At 40.5% G+C, this 17,932-nt stretch overlaps 1 protein-coding gene across 1 annotated transcript; it reads right to left on the bottom strand.

The window, feature by feature from the left end:
• Positions 1–5,565: 5,565 nt before the first annotated feature.
• pcare2 (photoreceptor cilium actin regulator 2) lies at positions 5,566–12,226 on the bottom strand. The gene is made up of 2 exons (XM_079356264.1): positions 9,453–12,226; positions 5,566–6,146 (listed from the first exon to the last, which is right to left on the bottom strand). The coding sequence occupies exon 1, from the start codon at positions 12,071–12,073 to the stop codon at positions 9,488–9,490; it is 2,586 nt and encodes an 861-aa protein (XP_079212390.1). The 5' UTR covers positions 12,074–12,226; the 3' UTR covers positions 5,566–6,146; positions 9,453–9,487.
• Positions 12,227–17,932: the final 5,706 nt, after the last annotated feature.

Here is a 17,932-nt window from a genome sequence, read left to right as displayed (position 1 = left end):
TTATTTTGTATGATCTGGTTTAGGTTGTGATTTCGGTGTCAGGTTTTACTTTGTACTAGTCATCAGTTTTCTGGTCTTGTGTTCTTTGTTCCTTGTGTTTCCCGTCTGTCTTGATTACCCTGATTGTCCTCACTTGTCTCATTAGTCTCACCTGTGTCTGATTACCCCCTGTCTATTTAGTCTCTGTCTTTTCCTCAGTCTCTTGTCGGTTCATTGTTGTTGATAGTCTGTCTGTGTCATGCCTAGTCTGAGCTGTCATTTGTTCACTCTGCTCCCTGGATTTATTTGGTTTTTGGAATTTTGTTCCCGTGCCTTTCTGGATGTTTTTGGATTTATTATTTGAGTAGGTTTTGTTTTGCCTTTTGTTTAATAAATATTTTTGTTTTGCTGCACTTGGGTCCTCCTCCCTCTTTTCCGCCCGCACCCGTGACACTTATTCAATTCAATTCAAAAAACGTTATTTGTCCCCGGGGGGCAATTCAAGGATCACACAGAGCAGCAAATAACGACAGTGCAACTATACTAAAACATTTAACCAATAAAGAATAGAGTCAGGGAAGAATAAGTGTCAAGGGTGTTAGTACAAGTTAGAATACAATCACAGAGTTGGATACAAAGAACAGCAGAGAGTAAAGTGTCTAGATGTTAGTACCAGTTAGAAAACACAAGTCACAGAGTTAGATTCAGATATTAGATTATAGATGGGCAATTATATAAATATATGTAATATCAAAGGGGGGGTTGGTATAGATGCACTTTCTTTGATTTTGGTTGAAATTGTCTTTAGGTCCTGACAACAATGAACAATTCATGTGCTCTGAAAAAGGTACAAAGAAAATCCATCATCTGTAGCAGTAGCAAAAACTTGAACCAATGTCTGCCTCGAGGTTCCAACCTGATGAACCAATCACGCCTCCCTGCTCGCTCTACCACCTGCGTGTAGTAGTCCACACTTTTCATCTCACAGACTGGTCATGTAGCCTCTCATCAATCTGCTGGAGAAGCGTGTGGAGAATCGGAGGAACACGAGATGTCAGGTTTGCAAGCTCTGCATCATTTCATGGCAGAGAAACAACAACACACGGCTTCATGCTGAGATCATACCATCATTAATTCAGAGATCTGCACAACACAAGCTTCATGAACTGAACATCAAAGGATGTCAGCGCTCACTTATATATGCTGTATGTGTATATATTAGTCCTACACAGATGTTTCCAGTGATGGTTTCACTGTTATTTACTTCTCTTTCAGCAGCAGCTGATTAAAATTTAAAAGTCACATATTACACAAAACACACACAAAGTGACACCAGGAGGTCAGTGCGATATTTCTTCTGGTAAGATTAATCTCCCCTCTCTCCTTGGAGAGTTGATATAGCACTGGTTGTAAAGTCGTAGGCTAACTGTAGATTATATGATATAAGGTGAATATGTCTCTACTCATCATTTTAGAGTTGATTTTAGCCGTAAACAGCTCAGTGCTTATAGTAAAATAGGAGAGCTTGTTATTCTCATATAATCATATCAGAGTACGCTTTCAAAGACGTTTTTACACTCAACAAAAATATAAACGCAACACTTTTGTTTTTGCTCCCATTTGTCATGAGATGGACTCAAAGATCTAAAATTCATTCCAGATACACAATATTACCATTTCTCTCAAACATTGTTCATAAATCTGTCTAAATGTGTGATAGTGAGCACTTTTGCTTTGCTGAGACAATCCATCCCACCTCACAGGTGTGCCACATCAAGATGCTCATCAGACACCATGATTAGTGCATAGGTGTACCTTACACTGTCCACAATAAAAGGCCACCCTGAAATGTGCAGTTTTTGCTTTATTGAGGGTCTGGGGACTCAGAACCAGTCAGTATCTGGTGTGACCACCATTTGCCTCATGCAGTGCAACACATCTTCTTCGCATAGAGTTTATCAGATTGTCAATTGTGGCCTGTGGAATGTTGGTCCACTCCTCTTCAATGGCTGTGCGAAGTTGCTGGATATTAGTGGGAACTGGTACGCGCTGTCGTATACGCCGGTCAAGCACATCCCAAACATGCTCAATGGGTGACATGTCCGGTGAGTATGCTGGCCATGCAAGAACTGGGACATTTTCAGCTTCCAAGAATTGTGTACAGATCCTTGCAACATGGGGCCGTGCATTATCTTGCTGAAACATGAGGTGATGTTCATGGATGTATGGCACAACAATGGGCCTCAGGATCTCATCACGGTATCTCTGTGCATTCAAAATGCCATCAATAAAATGCACCTGTGTTCTTCGTCCATAACAGATGCCTGCCCATACCATAACCCCACCACCACCATGGGCCACTCGATCCACAACATTGACATCAGCAAAGCGCTCACCCACACGACGCCACACACGCTGTCTGCCATCTGCCCTGAACAATGTAAACCGAGATTCATCCGTGAAGAGAACACCTCTCCAACGTGCCAGACGCCATCGAATGTGAGCATTTGCCCACTCAAGTCTGTTACGGCGACGATCTGGAGTCAGGTTAAGACCCCGATGAGGACGACGAGCATGCAGTTGAGCTTCCCTGAGACGGTTTCTGACAGTTTGTGCAGAAATTCTTTGGTTATGCAAACCAATTGTTTCAGCAGCTGTCTGAGTAGCTGGTCTCAGACGATCTTGGAGGTGAACCTGCTGGATGTGGAGGTCCTGGGCTGGTGTGGTTACACGTGGTCTGCGGTTGTGAGGCCGGTTGGATGTACTGCCATATTCTCTGAAACGCCTTTGGAGACGGCTTATGGTGGAGAAATGAACATTCAATGCCCGAGCAACAGATCTGGTTGACATTCCTGCTGTCAGCATGCCAATTGCACGCTCCCTCAATGCTTGCGCCATCTGTGGCATTTTGCTGTGAGACAAAACTGCACATTTCAGAGTGGCCTTTTATTGTGGGCAGTATAAGGTACACCTGTGCACTAATCATGGTGTCTGATGAGCATCTTGATGTGGCACACCTGTGAGGTGGGATGGATTGTCTCAGCAAAGCAAAAGTGCTCACTATCACACATTTAGACAGATTTATGAACAATGTTTGAGAGAAATGGTAATATTGTGTATCTGGAATGAATTTTAGATCTTTGAGTCCATCTCATGACAAATGGGAGCAAAAACAAAAGTGTTGCGTTTATATTTTTGTTGAGTGTATTTAGAGTTAGAGTTAACAACACATCGCAATCTCTTTAATACTCCTGCCCTGTTGTTCACATCCAATCTCAGACTATGAAAAATTTACCCTTTTTTGTTTCTGTCTTTTGTTTTCTACGAGATCACTTTTGATTGTGAAAAAAAACCATGCATTTTATTTTTGAAACAGCACGAAACCACACATTTTTCATTTTTATTATCTTTTTCAGAACCATGAAGAGTGTTTGACCATAAGATAGGTAATGGTCTAAGACAGTGGTGTCCAAACTTTTTTTCTTGCGGGCCAAAATTGTCGTGTTAGAATCGCTCACGGGCCACAGGGTTTTTTTGTTTGTTTTTTTTAAAATATTGAAAGGAACTTTTTGTATTTTGAACTCTTCAAAAAATAATGTAAACACACAATAACTAATTGCAGTGGGAAACTGTTGTGTTCTATTTTTTTGGAAAGAATAGTCAGGCTTTTGTAGGTCCCCCTCCCTAAAATGAAAAAGAAAAAAAAGAACGAAATATGCGATCTGATGAGGCCTGGGGCCAAAATCTTCTGATTCTTCGATTTGAAGTCAAGGGCCACAAAAAATCCACTCAAGGGCCACAAATGGCCCCTGGGCCGCACTTTGGACACCCCTGGTCTAAGAGGTATTTCAGAGTTGGGTAACCTTAGAGCGTTTTTTTAGGTTCTCACCTGTCAACATCTGTAAACTAGGGTTTATGTCCATAAAACAGGCTTGAAGATGCTAAAAAGCGAGAGCTTAAAGTCATATACAGTACTTCAAATGCAATAAAATGAAAAAAAAAACATGATTTGAAAAATGAAGTTTGATGTCAGAAAGTCAAAAGCTTTCTCAGAAGATCCAGAGGAATAAAGAAATCCTCTGAGTCCTCTTTGATACTTGAAACAGCAGATGGCAGCCTTTCTGATTTCAAGACTCACCATAACACTCTCCATTCAAATGTGTGACTCTCAGCTTTAAAACGAATGTGCTGTGGTGGTAAGAAGTTCAGAAATACCTCACAGTCTTTATTCTTCATTAATGAACATTTCTATCTGTTGCGAAGAAACTGAAAAGTAAGGAATCAAAATGAGAGAGTTATTTGAAGAAAATGTCCATTTAGATTTCTGTTTAGTCACGGTGAAGGAGCAAAATTTGCCGTGCCAAGAACCCAAATACAGCATGTAGATTTTTGTTTAATTTCCCCCCTCTATCATTTTAAACTTTAACCTTAAAAGTTTCATGGAAGGGTAACACCTTTTAAATCGCATTAGTGCTACTCACTGGTTTCCTGAACTTTTTGAGTAAGTTGTGTATCAGAATGGCCGAGCAACAAGCTACACATGAATTATGTATGGATGTACATTTGTCTATGTTAAACGTCAGCCTGCACATTTATACTACCGTCTCCAAATAATCCCTTGGCACACTGAGCACACTCCAAAGGAAACCTGTAAAGAAGTGTTGCAGGGACTTAGAGCCACTTAGAGAAGTACTCAGGTCTTCCCGGAATCCGGATGATATTTGCGGAGACTGAGAAAACAACTTTAATGTCATTAGGGTCGTCTTAACTCGGGCTTGAGAAATAAATAACATAATCCAGTTGCATTATGGGAAACGTGGTGTTTTGGATCTTGACCCATAGACTAAAAGCTAGTTTAGATCGATTCTAGAGTCTGTTGGCAAACATTAATTGTGGCCCTCCAATCAGCGTTCATCACCATTATTTCTGCAGGTGTCCACAAACTTACTCCTCTTCCTCTTTTTTCTCTCCTATTGACTGATAAGTCCTCTTTATTTTTTCTTGGTGGACTTTCACTGAGAAACATTCATTTTCACAGCAGTAGTGCACATGATTCTTAGCAGGTAAACAAGAGAGAGTACTTTCAGATGGGGCCACCTTAGGGAGGTATCCTCCCTAAGAACTGTGTTACTTTGCCCACTACTTCCTAGTGAGCATAGTTTTTTTAATGTACGTTTTTCAAGATTATCCTTATCCTTTTCATGTGGAGACCCCCCGCCCCCCTCCCGTCTGACAGGGATAACCTCTAGCTGTGTGAACAACCAGGTCAGGAGAATATCTAGAGCAGCAGTCCTCCTGAGTTAATCTAGATATTTTCAGGAGTGCATTCGTGAAAATGTCTTATAACAGCTGTTCTTTAACTTTGTCTCTTGTATATGTCCCCTCTTTTATAAGAAATTTTAAAACTTAAATGCTGCCGGAAAGTCAGACTTTGGAGTACCTTTTAATTCAATAAGGTAATTGGCAAAAAATAAATTCACTGGTTGGGCATAATGGCATTTTCAAACTTTAAACGTTCAACACAATAGATCGTGAGACCAGCTTTTGGATGATTTTCCCTTTAATTGGTACGTAGTCGAGGTAGAAAACATCATTAACAGAAAAGGAAGCTATTACAAACCATCAAAACATCAATAAAATACAGATACAAAATCACTTCTGAAACCTCTGATCATTAAACTCAAGTAAAGCAAACACTTACACACCCTCATCATGCTTTTGTCTCTGAGCTCTGATGTTAAACGGTGAGCCAAAGGGACAGTTGGGGGATTGATGGGTGCAAATATATGCTATAATAGAATATGAACATGTTTTTTTTTTAACATCAAAGGAATGAAAACAATACGTTTGGTATATTTATTAGCTATCAACTCTGAAAATGATTCAAGAAGTCATAAACATGTTCAACAACGTAAAAACCACTTTAGTTAATTTTTATAAATGTATGTTAAACCCACACTTGGATTAATGCTCATCAATCAAAGACGAAAAGACAAACAATCAGGCATATAAACTTTCAATCCTGTTGATCAATAATCCCTTTCTCCATATGCTTCACACTTCACTTGAGAAGCCCCTGACCAATGGAGGCCGCGCTCTTGGCTGTTGTCACAGGTGAATTTGTGTCCGATTGGCCGTCGTCGCCCGTTATCAGAGGACAGTTTGGCCTATAAGAAAGAAGGAGGAGAAGAGGAGAGTCAGTGTGCGAGGGATTATGAGGGGTGGCAGGCTGAAGAGCTCACTGTCAGCAGAGTGGAGAGGTGGGGTAGGAGGACTAATCCAATCAGGATTAGAGCATGTGGGTTCTGTGGAGGCAGGGGTGATTGGGCACTGTGACTGTACGTTTGAATTAGAACTAAACAGTTTGAAAAGATTTAACCATGGGTTTGCATCAAGGTCTCTACAAAGTACTCCCCAGGTGCTCTGTTTATTTCAGAGTGAGCACATTATAAAGTCAAATCTTACGTGACTAAAAGGGGTCAAAACCTAAGATAAAAACTCCACTTTGGACCAAGATTTGGTTTTCAACAATCAGGAGTTTAATCACAAGGAGTGTCTAATTAAAGATAACAGATTATTGCATTATGGGAAATGCATGATGTGTTGCTTTTGGAGCTGAAGTCAGCATCGTGTTGGTCAAGCTGTGTGTAAGTTATTATTTGTAATTCAGATGTTTACGCTCTACTAATGTTTAAGGTGTTGAAATAGATCCAATGTAGTCAGGAGTTACACCTTAAATGTTACATCTGGCTTCTGTTGGTGTAAAATGTGGTTGCCATGGTAATGCATTGGAAAGAAGGGATATCTTGGAGGCTGAGGGGGAGCTGTTTAGCATCTGTAGCAGATTCCCCTGATAGATTACATCCCAAAAAAAATGTTTGTAGACAACTCCTGCAGCCCAAATATTAAAATTACTTGATGTTGTAGTTGGATATTTTACCTCTAGATGTCACTGTAGCTATTTGATACTAGTTGTATATTAAAGGTGTAGCTGTTGTTATCACCTAATCATAATGCTTTGTAATATTTGACAAACTTTTGAGCTTGCGTTTGTTAATTTTTGGTCAGTTAACAGAAGTCAGTTTCAGCCATTAGTCTGTATAGAGACAATTGGATGGGAGAGGAACCACTGGAATATACACGTTGTTGATAAAAATGTTGCTCAAGGATCGGTCAAAGCAAGTTAAAGTTAAGCTACGAAGAGGACATATTGTTCGTGTACTTTGGTGCTCCCTGTGGACAAAGTTGTAAGTTTGATCTAATTGCAGATCTTTCCTACATGTGTACGTCATTAAACAAAATCTCCTCCTGCTGTCTTTAAACATTGTCACTCTTAGTTATTAGCAGTGTGGTGGAAATGTCAGAAAAGTTTGTTTTGCAGTGTGCAGTAAATCTTCTCTTTTAACACCTACCCCAGGCAAGGTTTATAGGAAATGAAAAAAAAAAAAAAAAAGAAAAATAGTCAATCGAGTCACTTTTGTAGTTCATAAACAAGTGTCAGTTTTTAATTTAGTCCAGATAAAAAAAACTCCTCACAGGGGCTTTGGTGTATTTCGTGCCTGCAACACATAATCCATTTTGTGTCAGTCAACTAGGACACGCAAGGTGATGTTGGCTCTTGTTACGTGCCAAGCAGCCCTCAGGGCTTTCTGCCAGAAAGTGCTTTTGGCTTTCATGGTAGCACGTGCCCCCTGTATAAACAGGTGATAAGGTAGATGTGCAGACTTTGGGCTCAAACCTTAATCTTAAACTTAACCTTACAAAGTAGCTTTGGTTCCTAAACCATTCAAAGTTGTATTTCTTTTGTTAAGCACCAAACTGCAACTTTCTGACTAAAATTATTGCAATTGCCTGTGGCCCGCAGTGTTGTGTTGGCAGGCGAATGTTAGCGCTTTTTGGTTAAGCTTCATATTACAAATAAATTGACACGCAATGACTGTGATCAAAAGACACTTAAGTGACATTCAAATAAGTAGTGAGTAGACTATGTTAGTCTTTTCTCCAATCCTTGACTTAAACTGCTGTCCCGTCTATGTAAACGTGATGTAAACACAGCTACGAAAACAACACAGCTGGTGTGACTCATGATTCTCACGCATTGTAGACAGTCATGAATCAGAGAGACATTTACAGAGGATTTACTTGATATCCACTGTATTTATTTGTAAAATGTTGCACATTGTGCCTTTAATACATCCAAATTTTCTGATTCTTGAGTGAAGTCCTGTCTTTGTTTGTGACATCCATGGAGCTAAACCAACAATGTGCATGACTTTATAAGCAGTGCTGAAAGACATAATAAATAAGGGGAAATGTCTGTATGTCTTCATGGTTATTTCACAGCTGTATGTAATCTGCACAATAAATGCGATTGTCACTGGCATGTCTCTTGTGGAGTGGTTAGGCTCTATTAATGGTAATATTTAGCCTACTTTTTTCTTCGAATACATTCAGAATACTTAATGTGATGTAAATACTATTATTATCTTTTTCTGCATGAGTCACACAATAAAGAGCATGCATAGTTTTTTTTTACAATTGATGAAATGGTATTTGACAGTGAAATTCTGCCTCAGGTTAGTCATCCCACATATGGAGCAGGAAATTGTTGTTGATAACAGGCAACTGTTAAAAGATGTTTTCCTATGGGCTTCTGGTGGAGGAACGCTGACTGGCATGTCCTGTGGTTAATAGATTTACAATTGATGCAAGCTGCAAAGATAGATATTCTGCTCATTGATCTAAACCAACAAACCAGAACACAAGCACAAGAAGAAATATTTCTTTATGATTATTTCTAATGCCTAAAATGCCTCTTTGTCAGCAGGTCCAGAATTCTTATACATGACAAAGATTCTCAATTAGCAAAAAATTTGAGAAAATCAGCAAGAGAGATATTTCATCCACAGGGGGCGCCAAAATAGACACAAACTGTAAGTTTCTCCCTGGAGTTTTACCGCAGTTTGTTTGAATAATGCAAGCTACAAAGACATTTATCTAAGGAAACCCTGCACTGTTTGATAAATAAAATAGCATCTGGTTAGGCGTGTACGGCTTCATAACCCAACTACATGGTGTGTGATCTGTTTTGTATGTCTTGTTAATGCAGATGGTCAGATGATGTCATTCTAAGATAGCCATCTGTTGATCTAAACCAAACAACCCCCAGAGGTCAAAGTAACCATATTGGGCACTTTTATTGAACTTACAATACCCTTATCAAAAAGATACAACCTTACCTCCATTTGCATTTTAAAATAATAAGACATTGTGTCGCTATGGTTTAAAAAAAACACACATTCAGCTCATTTGAAGCTTATGAATTTACAAAAGCTGTTTCAAAACTCAAGTAAAAACCATTTTTGACAAACAATGCACCCTTGCCAAGTATGACTGGTAGGCCTATCAGTAAGTTTCAGATCAACAAAGCAGGAAACCTGCAAGGTATAGTACACATTTCTGAAGTTACTTACCAATGTTTTTTGACAACAGGCACATTTCTCTTGGCCTAGCTGGAGGCTAAACCAGGCCTCTGTTCTGATTGGGTTCTTCGGGTCGAGTTGTCCATTCCTCTTGTGTTTAGCCTGCCTCTGGAGGCCTCCCCCATTGGTCTGGAAAGTACAGAACCTCCAGGTGTCATGCAGGGGTCTTGGGACCCTTTCAGGCAAAAGACTGAACGTGCATCGTGGAAGGACACGGACGGAATGATCTCTTGAGTGTTTTTGTCTGTAGCACGTATCACTTTTCTTGGAGATCCTGGTCGAGATGAAGATCTTGAAGCTGTCTGAGGTCTGATTACAGGTGGGGTGGGAAACCTCTGGCACACTGAAGGACAAGATGGCGGCAGACGGACTCTAGAGACTGGTGGGGCTGTCACAGGTAAACTTGATGAAGCCATCTCACCCTCATAAAATTCATTGCTGTCATATTTTTGGCTCATTCTATTGTCAGGAGTTTCAGATGCATTGCACAGGTGAATGATTTTGCGTGCCTGTTGATACAAAGCATTAGCCTTCTCAAGTTCTGGATCCAGATCAGTTTGTGATTGCTGTTCAACATCTTGTGCCCCCATTGCATCCTCGGTGACACTGTTAGGTGTTGCCCTCACACTGGCTCGGTTTGGCAGCACATTCACATTTCGCAGAGAGGCCTTGAGGCGCTGGGAGACTCCAGTGTTTTGATTAATCATTGGGAGACTCCTCACTGAATCGTCCAGTGTCCTTGTCCCATTACCTGGTAAACCCTCAGTACTCTGAAAGGAATCATCCATCAGAACCTCTGGGGGTGGGGGTGGTAGGCTGTCTACATCAAGCTCCTCCCGACCGTCAGGCCAACCATTGTTGTTATTGTTTCCATTGATCACTGACACCCCTTCATTACAATTTAATGTGTCAGATGACAGAAGGATCTCACTCTTCCTGGGCCTCCTGATATGAGGGGGAATATTAGCAAGGCTCTGTCCTGGTCTACCATCGACCCCTTGGCTGAAGGTATTAATCAACCTTCTGACTGATGGCCGTTTGGGTGGTTGGGGTGCCAACGCTGGTAAGACACAAGATGACTGATTGGTTCTCAGAGGTCCTTTTTGAGCACTTCCTGATCCACTTGAGGAATGCCTTCTTAGACCAGCTCTATAAACCTTATTCTGGGACCCTGCTACAGCCATCTTTGATATTTGTTGGTCCAAGTCCCTCTGGCTTCTTTGTAGCTCCAACATTATGTTCACACATCTGGCAGATGATTGGCTGTGAAATTTGGATGCAGTGACAGCAGTCTGCGGCCTTTTTACTGATGGCTGCCAATCCCGTATGTAGTTTTCACGCAAGTAGAGAAGAGCTTGACAGGGATCTGGTGGAGAGGAGTTTGACCTCTTCCTTTCAGTCCCATCCACTTCTTCATCCTCATACTCTTCATCCTCATCATCCTCTTCCTCATCATCCTCTTCATCGTCTTCCAGGTTGGGTAAATTACCTGACTGGCTATCATATGCACAATGACCATTGTTTCCAGACCCACAACTTCCTGACCCAGCACTCCCTCTGTGGTTGCGGTGTCTCTCAGAGCCTGGCAGACTTTCGTTTTCTCCGCCGATACCACTATCCTCACTATGCAGTGCTGTGTCCTCTAGGATTGACTTCCTCATGGCAGCCCCTTCTACCTGTGCCAACACCTGAGTCACCCTCTGCTCTGCTGTCTGCTTGGCCTGCAGCTTCTCAAACAGAAGTTTAGAAAGTGAAGAAAAATATTCCACTGCTTCTTCAAGGGTGGTATCACCAAGAGCCTGGACTGAACCCCCAACAAGCCTCATTTTCTCTGTTGAATGCTGGAGCAGTTGCTGTAACAGATCTGGAGGTGGCTCAGGTGGACTTGCCATGGTATTTCTGGCTTTGGTTAGCATCACAGCTGGACCCAACATCCCTGAAGGTAAGGCCATGTAGTCCCCATGCTCCTTTAACATCAACTCCCCCTCTTCAGCCATTTCCTCTAGAGCCTGGTTTATCTCTTCAAATCGCAGCACCAAAGCAGACATCATGGGCTGGAGGGACAGCTGTGTCTGAGCGGCCTGGTCGAGCAGACCCAGCAGGGTCTCATACTTGGAGATGTTTGGGTTCAGAAAGGCGTAGGCTGCCTGGTGAGCCCTCACCATGTGTGGAGGGAAGTCCACCTTCACTGGAACAGTAAAGGACTTCTTTCTCTCTGAAGACCTTTTTTTGCCTTTGTTTTTCTTTCTTTTTTCCATCTTTTTAATATTAGTTGTTTGTACAACCCCATCATCTAGTTTTTGTGGCAACGCATTCACCTCTGTTTCTCTAATGTGCTCTGTTTTTTGGCCAGCCGATGTGATTGAAGCCAAAGGAGAATGGTTGGTCTCTTTCACAGATTGTTCTTCCACGCATGATGGAGGTTCATTTTCCTTTTCGTCAGTCTTCAAACATTTGCTCTCCTCATCCTCGTCAGGTTTGAAATCAACAACGTCCTGTTGTGCTGTTGTGGAAATAATGCTGGTTGGTTGTGCTTCAGCATGCAAAGCATTTTGAGGCTCAGTTCCACTTGGCTTTGAAAATAGCTTCCCTTTGGACGGAGAGCAGCCCATTTTGCTTCTAAGGACAGCTTCAAACTTCTCTTTCGCTGTTAAAAAGTAGGATCCATTGGTAGGTGTCTGATCAGGCAAGATCTTCTGTAATCATCCCAGAATTGCGAAAAGCTAGTTTAAACAAATTGTAAGCTTTCTCCTCTGAATATTGTGGTGAAAGCTGTCAAGTGAAGTGATCAGTACAAGGGCTTTCGATGGTAAGGAACTGAGAGGATAAGACAGAGTGCGGAGGGAGGGGGGCTCTTTCCTCTCACTCCTTCAGGATGCACAGATGGTTAAGGGTATAAGCGTACACACACACACACACACACATAAAGGCATTTAGATAAGATTTTAAGCTTATTAGGTTAATCAGGGCCAAGTTGGTCAGGTGGTGCTTCTACTGTCATCCACTGTGCTGTTTACGAAATGCCCAGATTCACCTGGAAGATTGCTCTCTCTCTCTCTCTCTCTCTGTCTCTCTGTCTCTTTGTCTCTCTATCTCTCTATCTGTCTGTCTGTCTGTCTGTCTGTCTGTCTGTCTGTCTGTCTGTCTGTCTGTCTGTCTGTCTGTCTGTCTGTCTGTCTGTCTGTCTGTCTGTCTGTCTGTCTGTCTGTCTGTCTGTCTGTCTATCTATCTATCTATCTATCTATCTATCTATCTATCTATCTATCTATCTCCACACACACACACACACACACACACACACACACACACACACACACACACACACACACACACACACACACACACACACACACAGAGTTTCATGGACAGCCTGTGAGCTCAGGGCCGACAAAAAGAACAACAGGAGCCACAGTAAGATAACAATCGTCACTTGTTTCTCACTTACGACACTCTCCTCACCAGTTTTGTTGACATACCATCATGTCATTATGAGAGTTTTCTGTTTGTACAAACATCTCAAAAAGATTTGCCCAGGTCTTATCACCACCTTTAACTTTTCATCGTTGTAAGAACACTAATCTCAAACGTTATTTGTCTAAACTTCATTATCAACAAAATAATTATTGGTAATAAACTATCCTCTAAAACAGGCCAAACCAGCACATGGTTGGATGACAGGATCCTTTAAATTATTCTTCTCGACAGTATTTATATTTCAATCCCTTTTAAGTAAAAATAGGTATTTTCAATAAACCTAACAATATTTATTTTGCTACGAATAAGCTCAATTGACCTGCAATGAGATGCTTTTATGATATTTTGTGTTATGTACTGTACTGTGTAACGGGTCTGGTCTTAAGGGAAGGGATGCCAGTCAGAGTCAGGTCTGACCAATAATAATACTTCCAACTTGAAACAACAACAAAACAAACTATACGCCCTCACAAAATAAATAGTAGAATAAACAATTTAAATTTTCATTTTCATTATTATAAGTTCAAGTTCTTATCAAGTTCACTTCAGTTTGTTTTTAATCCACACTCAGTCGCTACAACTGTATTTACTGTATTTTCATATTATTATGTGACATCCTGTATGGTTGTTGTTGTGTTTTGTCTTATATGTTATCATACTCTCTTTGTGGAATAAATTCCCTTTAGGAACAATTAAGTTTTTGTTTATTCAGAGCAGAATGAACTGCTCTCATACTGAGTTGAAGGGTAATTCCAGAATGGCAAATTTTCCGACAGATGCCCGAGCTGGGCTGCGAGTCTGCACGACTCTGTAATCTCTGCCACCCACGGCCAGGTGTGTCACCGTTTCAGGACGAGCTGGGCTTCAGAGCAGAAGGAGAGTAATCTGCTGGACGTCAAACAGATAAACAGGCTGTCTTTAATTTTGGTAGAATTGAGCGGTATTATTACCTAAATGTTTTTGTTGGCTTTTATTTGATAAGACATGAAGAAGATAAAGTGGTGATGAAACTAGGGGTGGGACTTGATTATAAAAATGAATCTAATTAATTAAATTAGGGCTTTATAATTAATTAATTACTAAGTGCATCAACACTTATCAATCTAAATTTTGGTGGATGAATAAACACAATGCATCCAGTTTTACTTGCTTCTCAGTTTCATAAAGCTGTTGGATCTTGTTTAAAATAGTTTTTCTGCACAGCAGCTGGAAAGTTGGATCACACGTTGCTATCTGTAGCACATTTTCGAACCCCTTATCTTCTACCACTAATAGTGGTCTACAGTCCGGGGCAATCAACTTAACGAGTGAATTTGTAAGTTTATCAGACGTTGAATTATTAATTTTGGTCCTGAAGACAGTCATCAGTCATTTGGTCGAGTTTAGGCTGCAAACGCTTCTTGTTTGTACTTGTGGCGGAGCTAGTGCGAAACGATGACAATCATTTTCACGCTGTTTATGAGGCAAACTGTGATTAAATGTGTTAAAAAAAATTAAGGCATTATATTCTTGCAATTAATTAATCAATTGTAATTAGCGTGTTATATTCTTATAATTAATTAATTAATTAATTGTAAATAACGCGTTAAAGTCCCACCCGAGATGAAACACACCAAAGAGCTGAGGCTGGAGCCAAACCTTTAAACACTAAGCAGCAGACTTGTGATTTCATGCAGGACCGTCCCAACGATCTCATAACAAAATGTCCATGTGATGTCCATGTGAAGAAATCTTTTGTGACTGTTTCAAAAGCTGCAACAGCAATTTCATTCAGTTCAATTAAAGTCATTTTTTTAAGGATCAATGGACAGACATGTTTCTTTTTTCTGAATTCTTTTCTGCCGGATTTAAATAAAGCTTATTCATAAGTTCTGACTCCCAATCCTAACCCTTTACTTACAGAGGATGTGATTTTCTGTTTATTTGAATAAAAAAAACACCCTGCAGGTTGTGTCAATGACCTGTGCTGCCCCACATTCTTAGATAAACAAACTATCGTACAAAAAGTGAAGAGGGTGAGATCACGTGCGTTAAGCTGACTGAGAAGCAGATAAGTCCTGCATTCTAACACCTGATGTAATCTCTCTTCTGGTTCATCCATGTCAACACACAAACAAAGCTGCTCTGTGACTTTGACTGTTTACATGAAAAATAACCCATGACGAAGGGAAGAACAACCTGAATGTCTGCCTCGTAAACCAGGAAGGATTCAACAGTTTCCGTTCAAACTGACGATCACAGAGTTTGTTGAAAACTCTGATTCAGATGGTGGGAAGTGTTTTCTGTCAGAGGATAAGGGCCGCAGTCACAGAAAATTGTTCCTTATCATTGAGATTAAGTTGCTGACTGTTTGGGCTCCTGGTTGGTCAGTGTGGCGACTGTTTTTATAGCTCGGATCAGCAGCAGGCTGAGCTTTGTGTACCAGTTTTAGAAAGAGTCCGTGCTATTCTCAGCTGGTTCCTCTTTGAGCTTCTTCTCTCAGGCAAAGATTTATAATCCTCTGAATCTGACCCCCGCCCCCCGTGAAGCTCATGTCATGAGCTGTTTATTTCTCTCAGGCTTCTGTGGGCAGAGAAACTGTTGCTCCAGACTGAACAGTAATAAACAAGACACACGCTGGCACACTGCACACTGACAATCCACAATGTGCCTTAAGGCTGGTTCACACGGCAGGATTTTAAAATTGTCGGCCAATTTCCCAAACTTTAGAGACCACACACATGGCGATAAATAATCGGAGGTTTTACAGTTTTGGTCGTACAGTGTGTGGTGTGCGGCCACACGGCAACATCAACACACCACACAAGAACCGATTTCACACGCGCACGTCCCCCGATCAGACGAGGCAAAACCTCTCGAGATCAAACGTGATTCCAGAGTCAACAAACGGGCGAAGAGGATGTAATAGGGATAATTTGTGCTGTTTTTATCTGAAAAAAAAAAACGTTTTAAAAGTCAAAGTCAGTCAAAGGAGTGGAGACAACGGGAGCATGAACTGTACTTGCTACATGATGATATGGAGGTGAGTTGTTGTTTTGCTACCGGTGTTTTCGCTACTACGTCACCTCGCTTTCTGATTGGCTACGCGTCACAGTCAACAGGCTCGTGCTCGGTTTCCCTCGGGGGGGAAAACACCACACATGATGAGAGATCGGGCCATAACAATCCGACATGTTGAATATCCCCGATTTGAGATCGGAGCGGTCTTGACATTCTTGCGACCAGACGAGAGCGGTCTTAACACACCACACACGGCAGGATGATTTTATAAGATTATTTTATGATGATCGGGGCATCCTTAAGATTATCGAAAGGGGAGAATCAGGGCCAAAATCGGTGTAATTATCCTGCCGTGTGAACCAGGCTTTAGTCTGAACAAAGACTTCCAAACTCGGAAACTTGGACCGCCTGAGCAGCACTGACATCAGTGCAACAGGAGGTCCCTAAACCAGAAGGTTAGGTGTTTGGTCACCAGCTCCGGCTGTTACACGTCAAAGTGTCTTTGGGCAAGACACTAAACCCCAAGCTGCTCCTGCTGCTTTGTTATCGGTGTGTTAGTGTATGAATGGGATGGAAACTACAATTACAGAGCATTGAAAGTGCTCAGAGTAGTCAAAAGACTAGAAAAGCTTATGACCATTTAAAATATAAATATATGTATATATATATTTCATGTAAATACATGTGCTTTGTCCTTTTCTAAATAATATACTTTCCAATGTCATTAACAACATAATCCGAAACTGCGAGTAGCTTACAAAGAAGCGTTAAGTGTATGAATGAGGAGACCTTGATGGTGCAGGTATGTTTGTAACTTTTTTTTTGTAAGGAATTAATACTCTACCAGCTGTTTATAGAAAAGTCTTGTGTATGATTTTTTTGCTGACTTGACACCATATAATTGGTCATGGCGAACATGAGATACAATATACTGTTAACCATGTAGACACTGGTTCAGGTGCCTCATTGTATGATTATAGTTATTCATAAAGGTGTGTTTGGATGTATAAGCATGTACAGTGTATGTATACATGATGGATGTGTATGTACTGTATGAATATGTATATGTCTGTACAGTATGTTTATCTTTATGTTTTTATGTGCTGCCTTGTTTTAACACTTTGTTTTTTGTCTAAGAACATTGGAGAAAATGTAATTTGAAGCATCAGTTTGCATGGACAACTTGAAAGCAGATGTGTATTGCAGTTGCTGTAATCAAACTGGAATAATCAGAATCAAAATCAGAGTCATGCAGATATTATTAATCCCATAATTTAAAGAGCAGTGTGAATATATTTCACTTAAAGAAAATGTATAAGGAGAGAAGCAGTAGTCTTTATGAAAATGGAAGCTGGTGTATTTTTTGTTTACGTTTTTTCCTCCTTATTGTCAAATTGTCTTTTCTGTGGTATCAGTTACCAAGTGCTTGTCATTGGACAGACCATCTCAATATCTCTCTGTTTGAGGGGAAAAATAAGACTGATTCTTGTCCCTGCTCCTCTCTGAAAATAGATCAGGATACAATTGTGGATCACTTTCTGTGAATGTTTTGACATGTGGTAGAAATGAAAAAAAAGAAACTGGAACGAGACGGTGTAAAGGTTTGAATTGATTGATTTATTTGAAATAGAGACAGTGAACCTTAATAAACACAAACTTGTAAATACAGACATGAAGTATATTATCTTATCTCATATGGCAGTTTGTAGTCCTTTGGTGGTTCACATGTACACAAAATGACATTTGACTACAATGACAAGCAACAACCAAACTAATGTAATGAACAAACAGAAACGTAGACTGAACATTAGTTTAAAAAATACCCAGTGATACAAACATCAGCTGTTAGACATGTTATTCTTTATACTCTTTGAATTTACATTTATTTCTATTCTATTCTTATCATCCTTTTTATTCCTTATTCCTAATTATTTTTTCATGTCAGCCAATAGAGCTGATCCAGACTCTTTATTGATAAATGACTGATATTTATACTG

Source organism: Symphodus melops (assembly GCF_947650265.1).
Source record: "Symphodus melops genome assembly, chromosome: 1".
Lineage (NCBI taxonomy): Eukaryota > Metazoa > Chordata > Actinopteri > Labriformes > Labridae > Symphodus > Symphodus melops.
The sequence above is the reverse complement of the archived record's forward strand: the minus strand, read 5'-3'. Positions and strand labels throughout refer to the sequence as shown.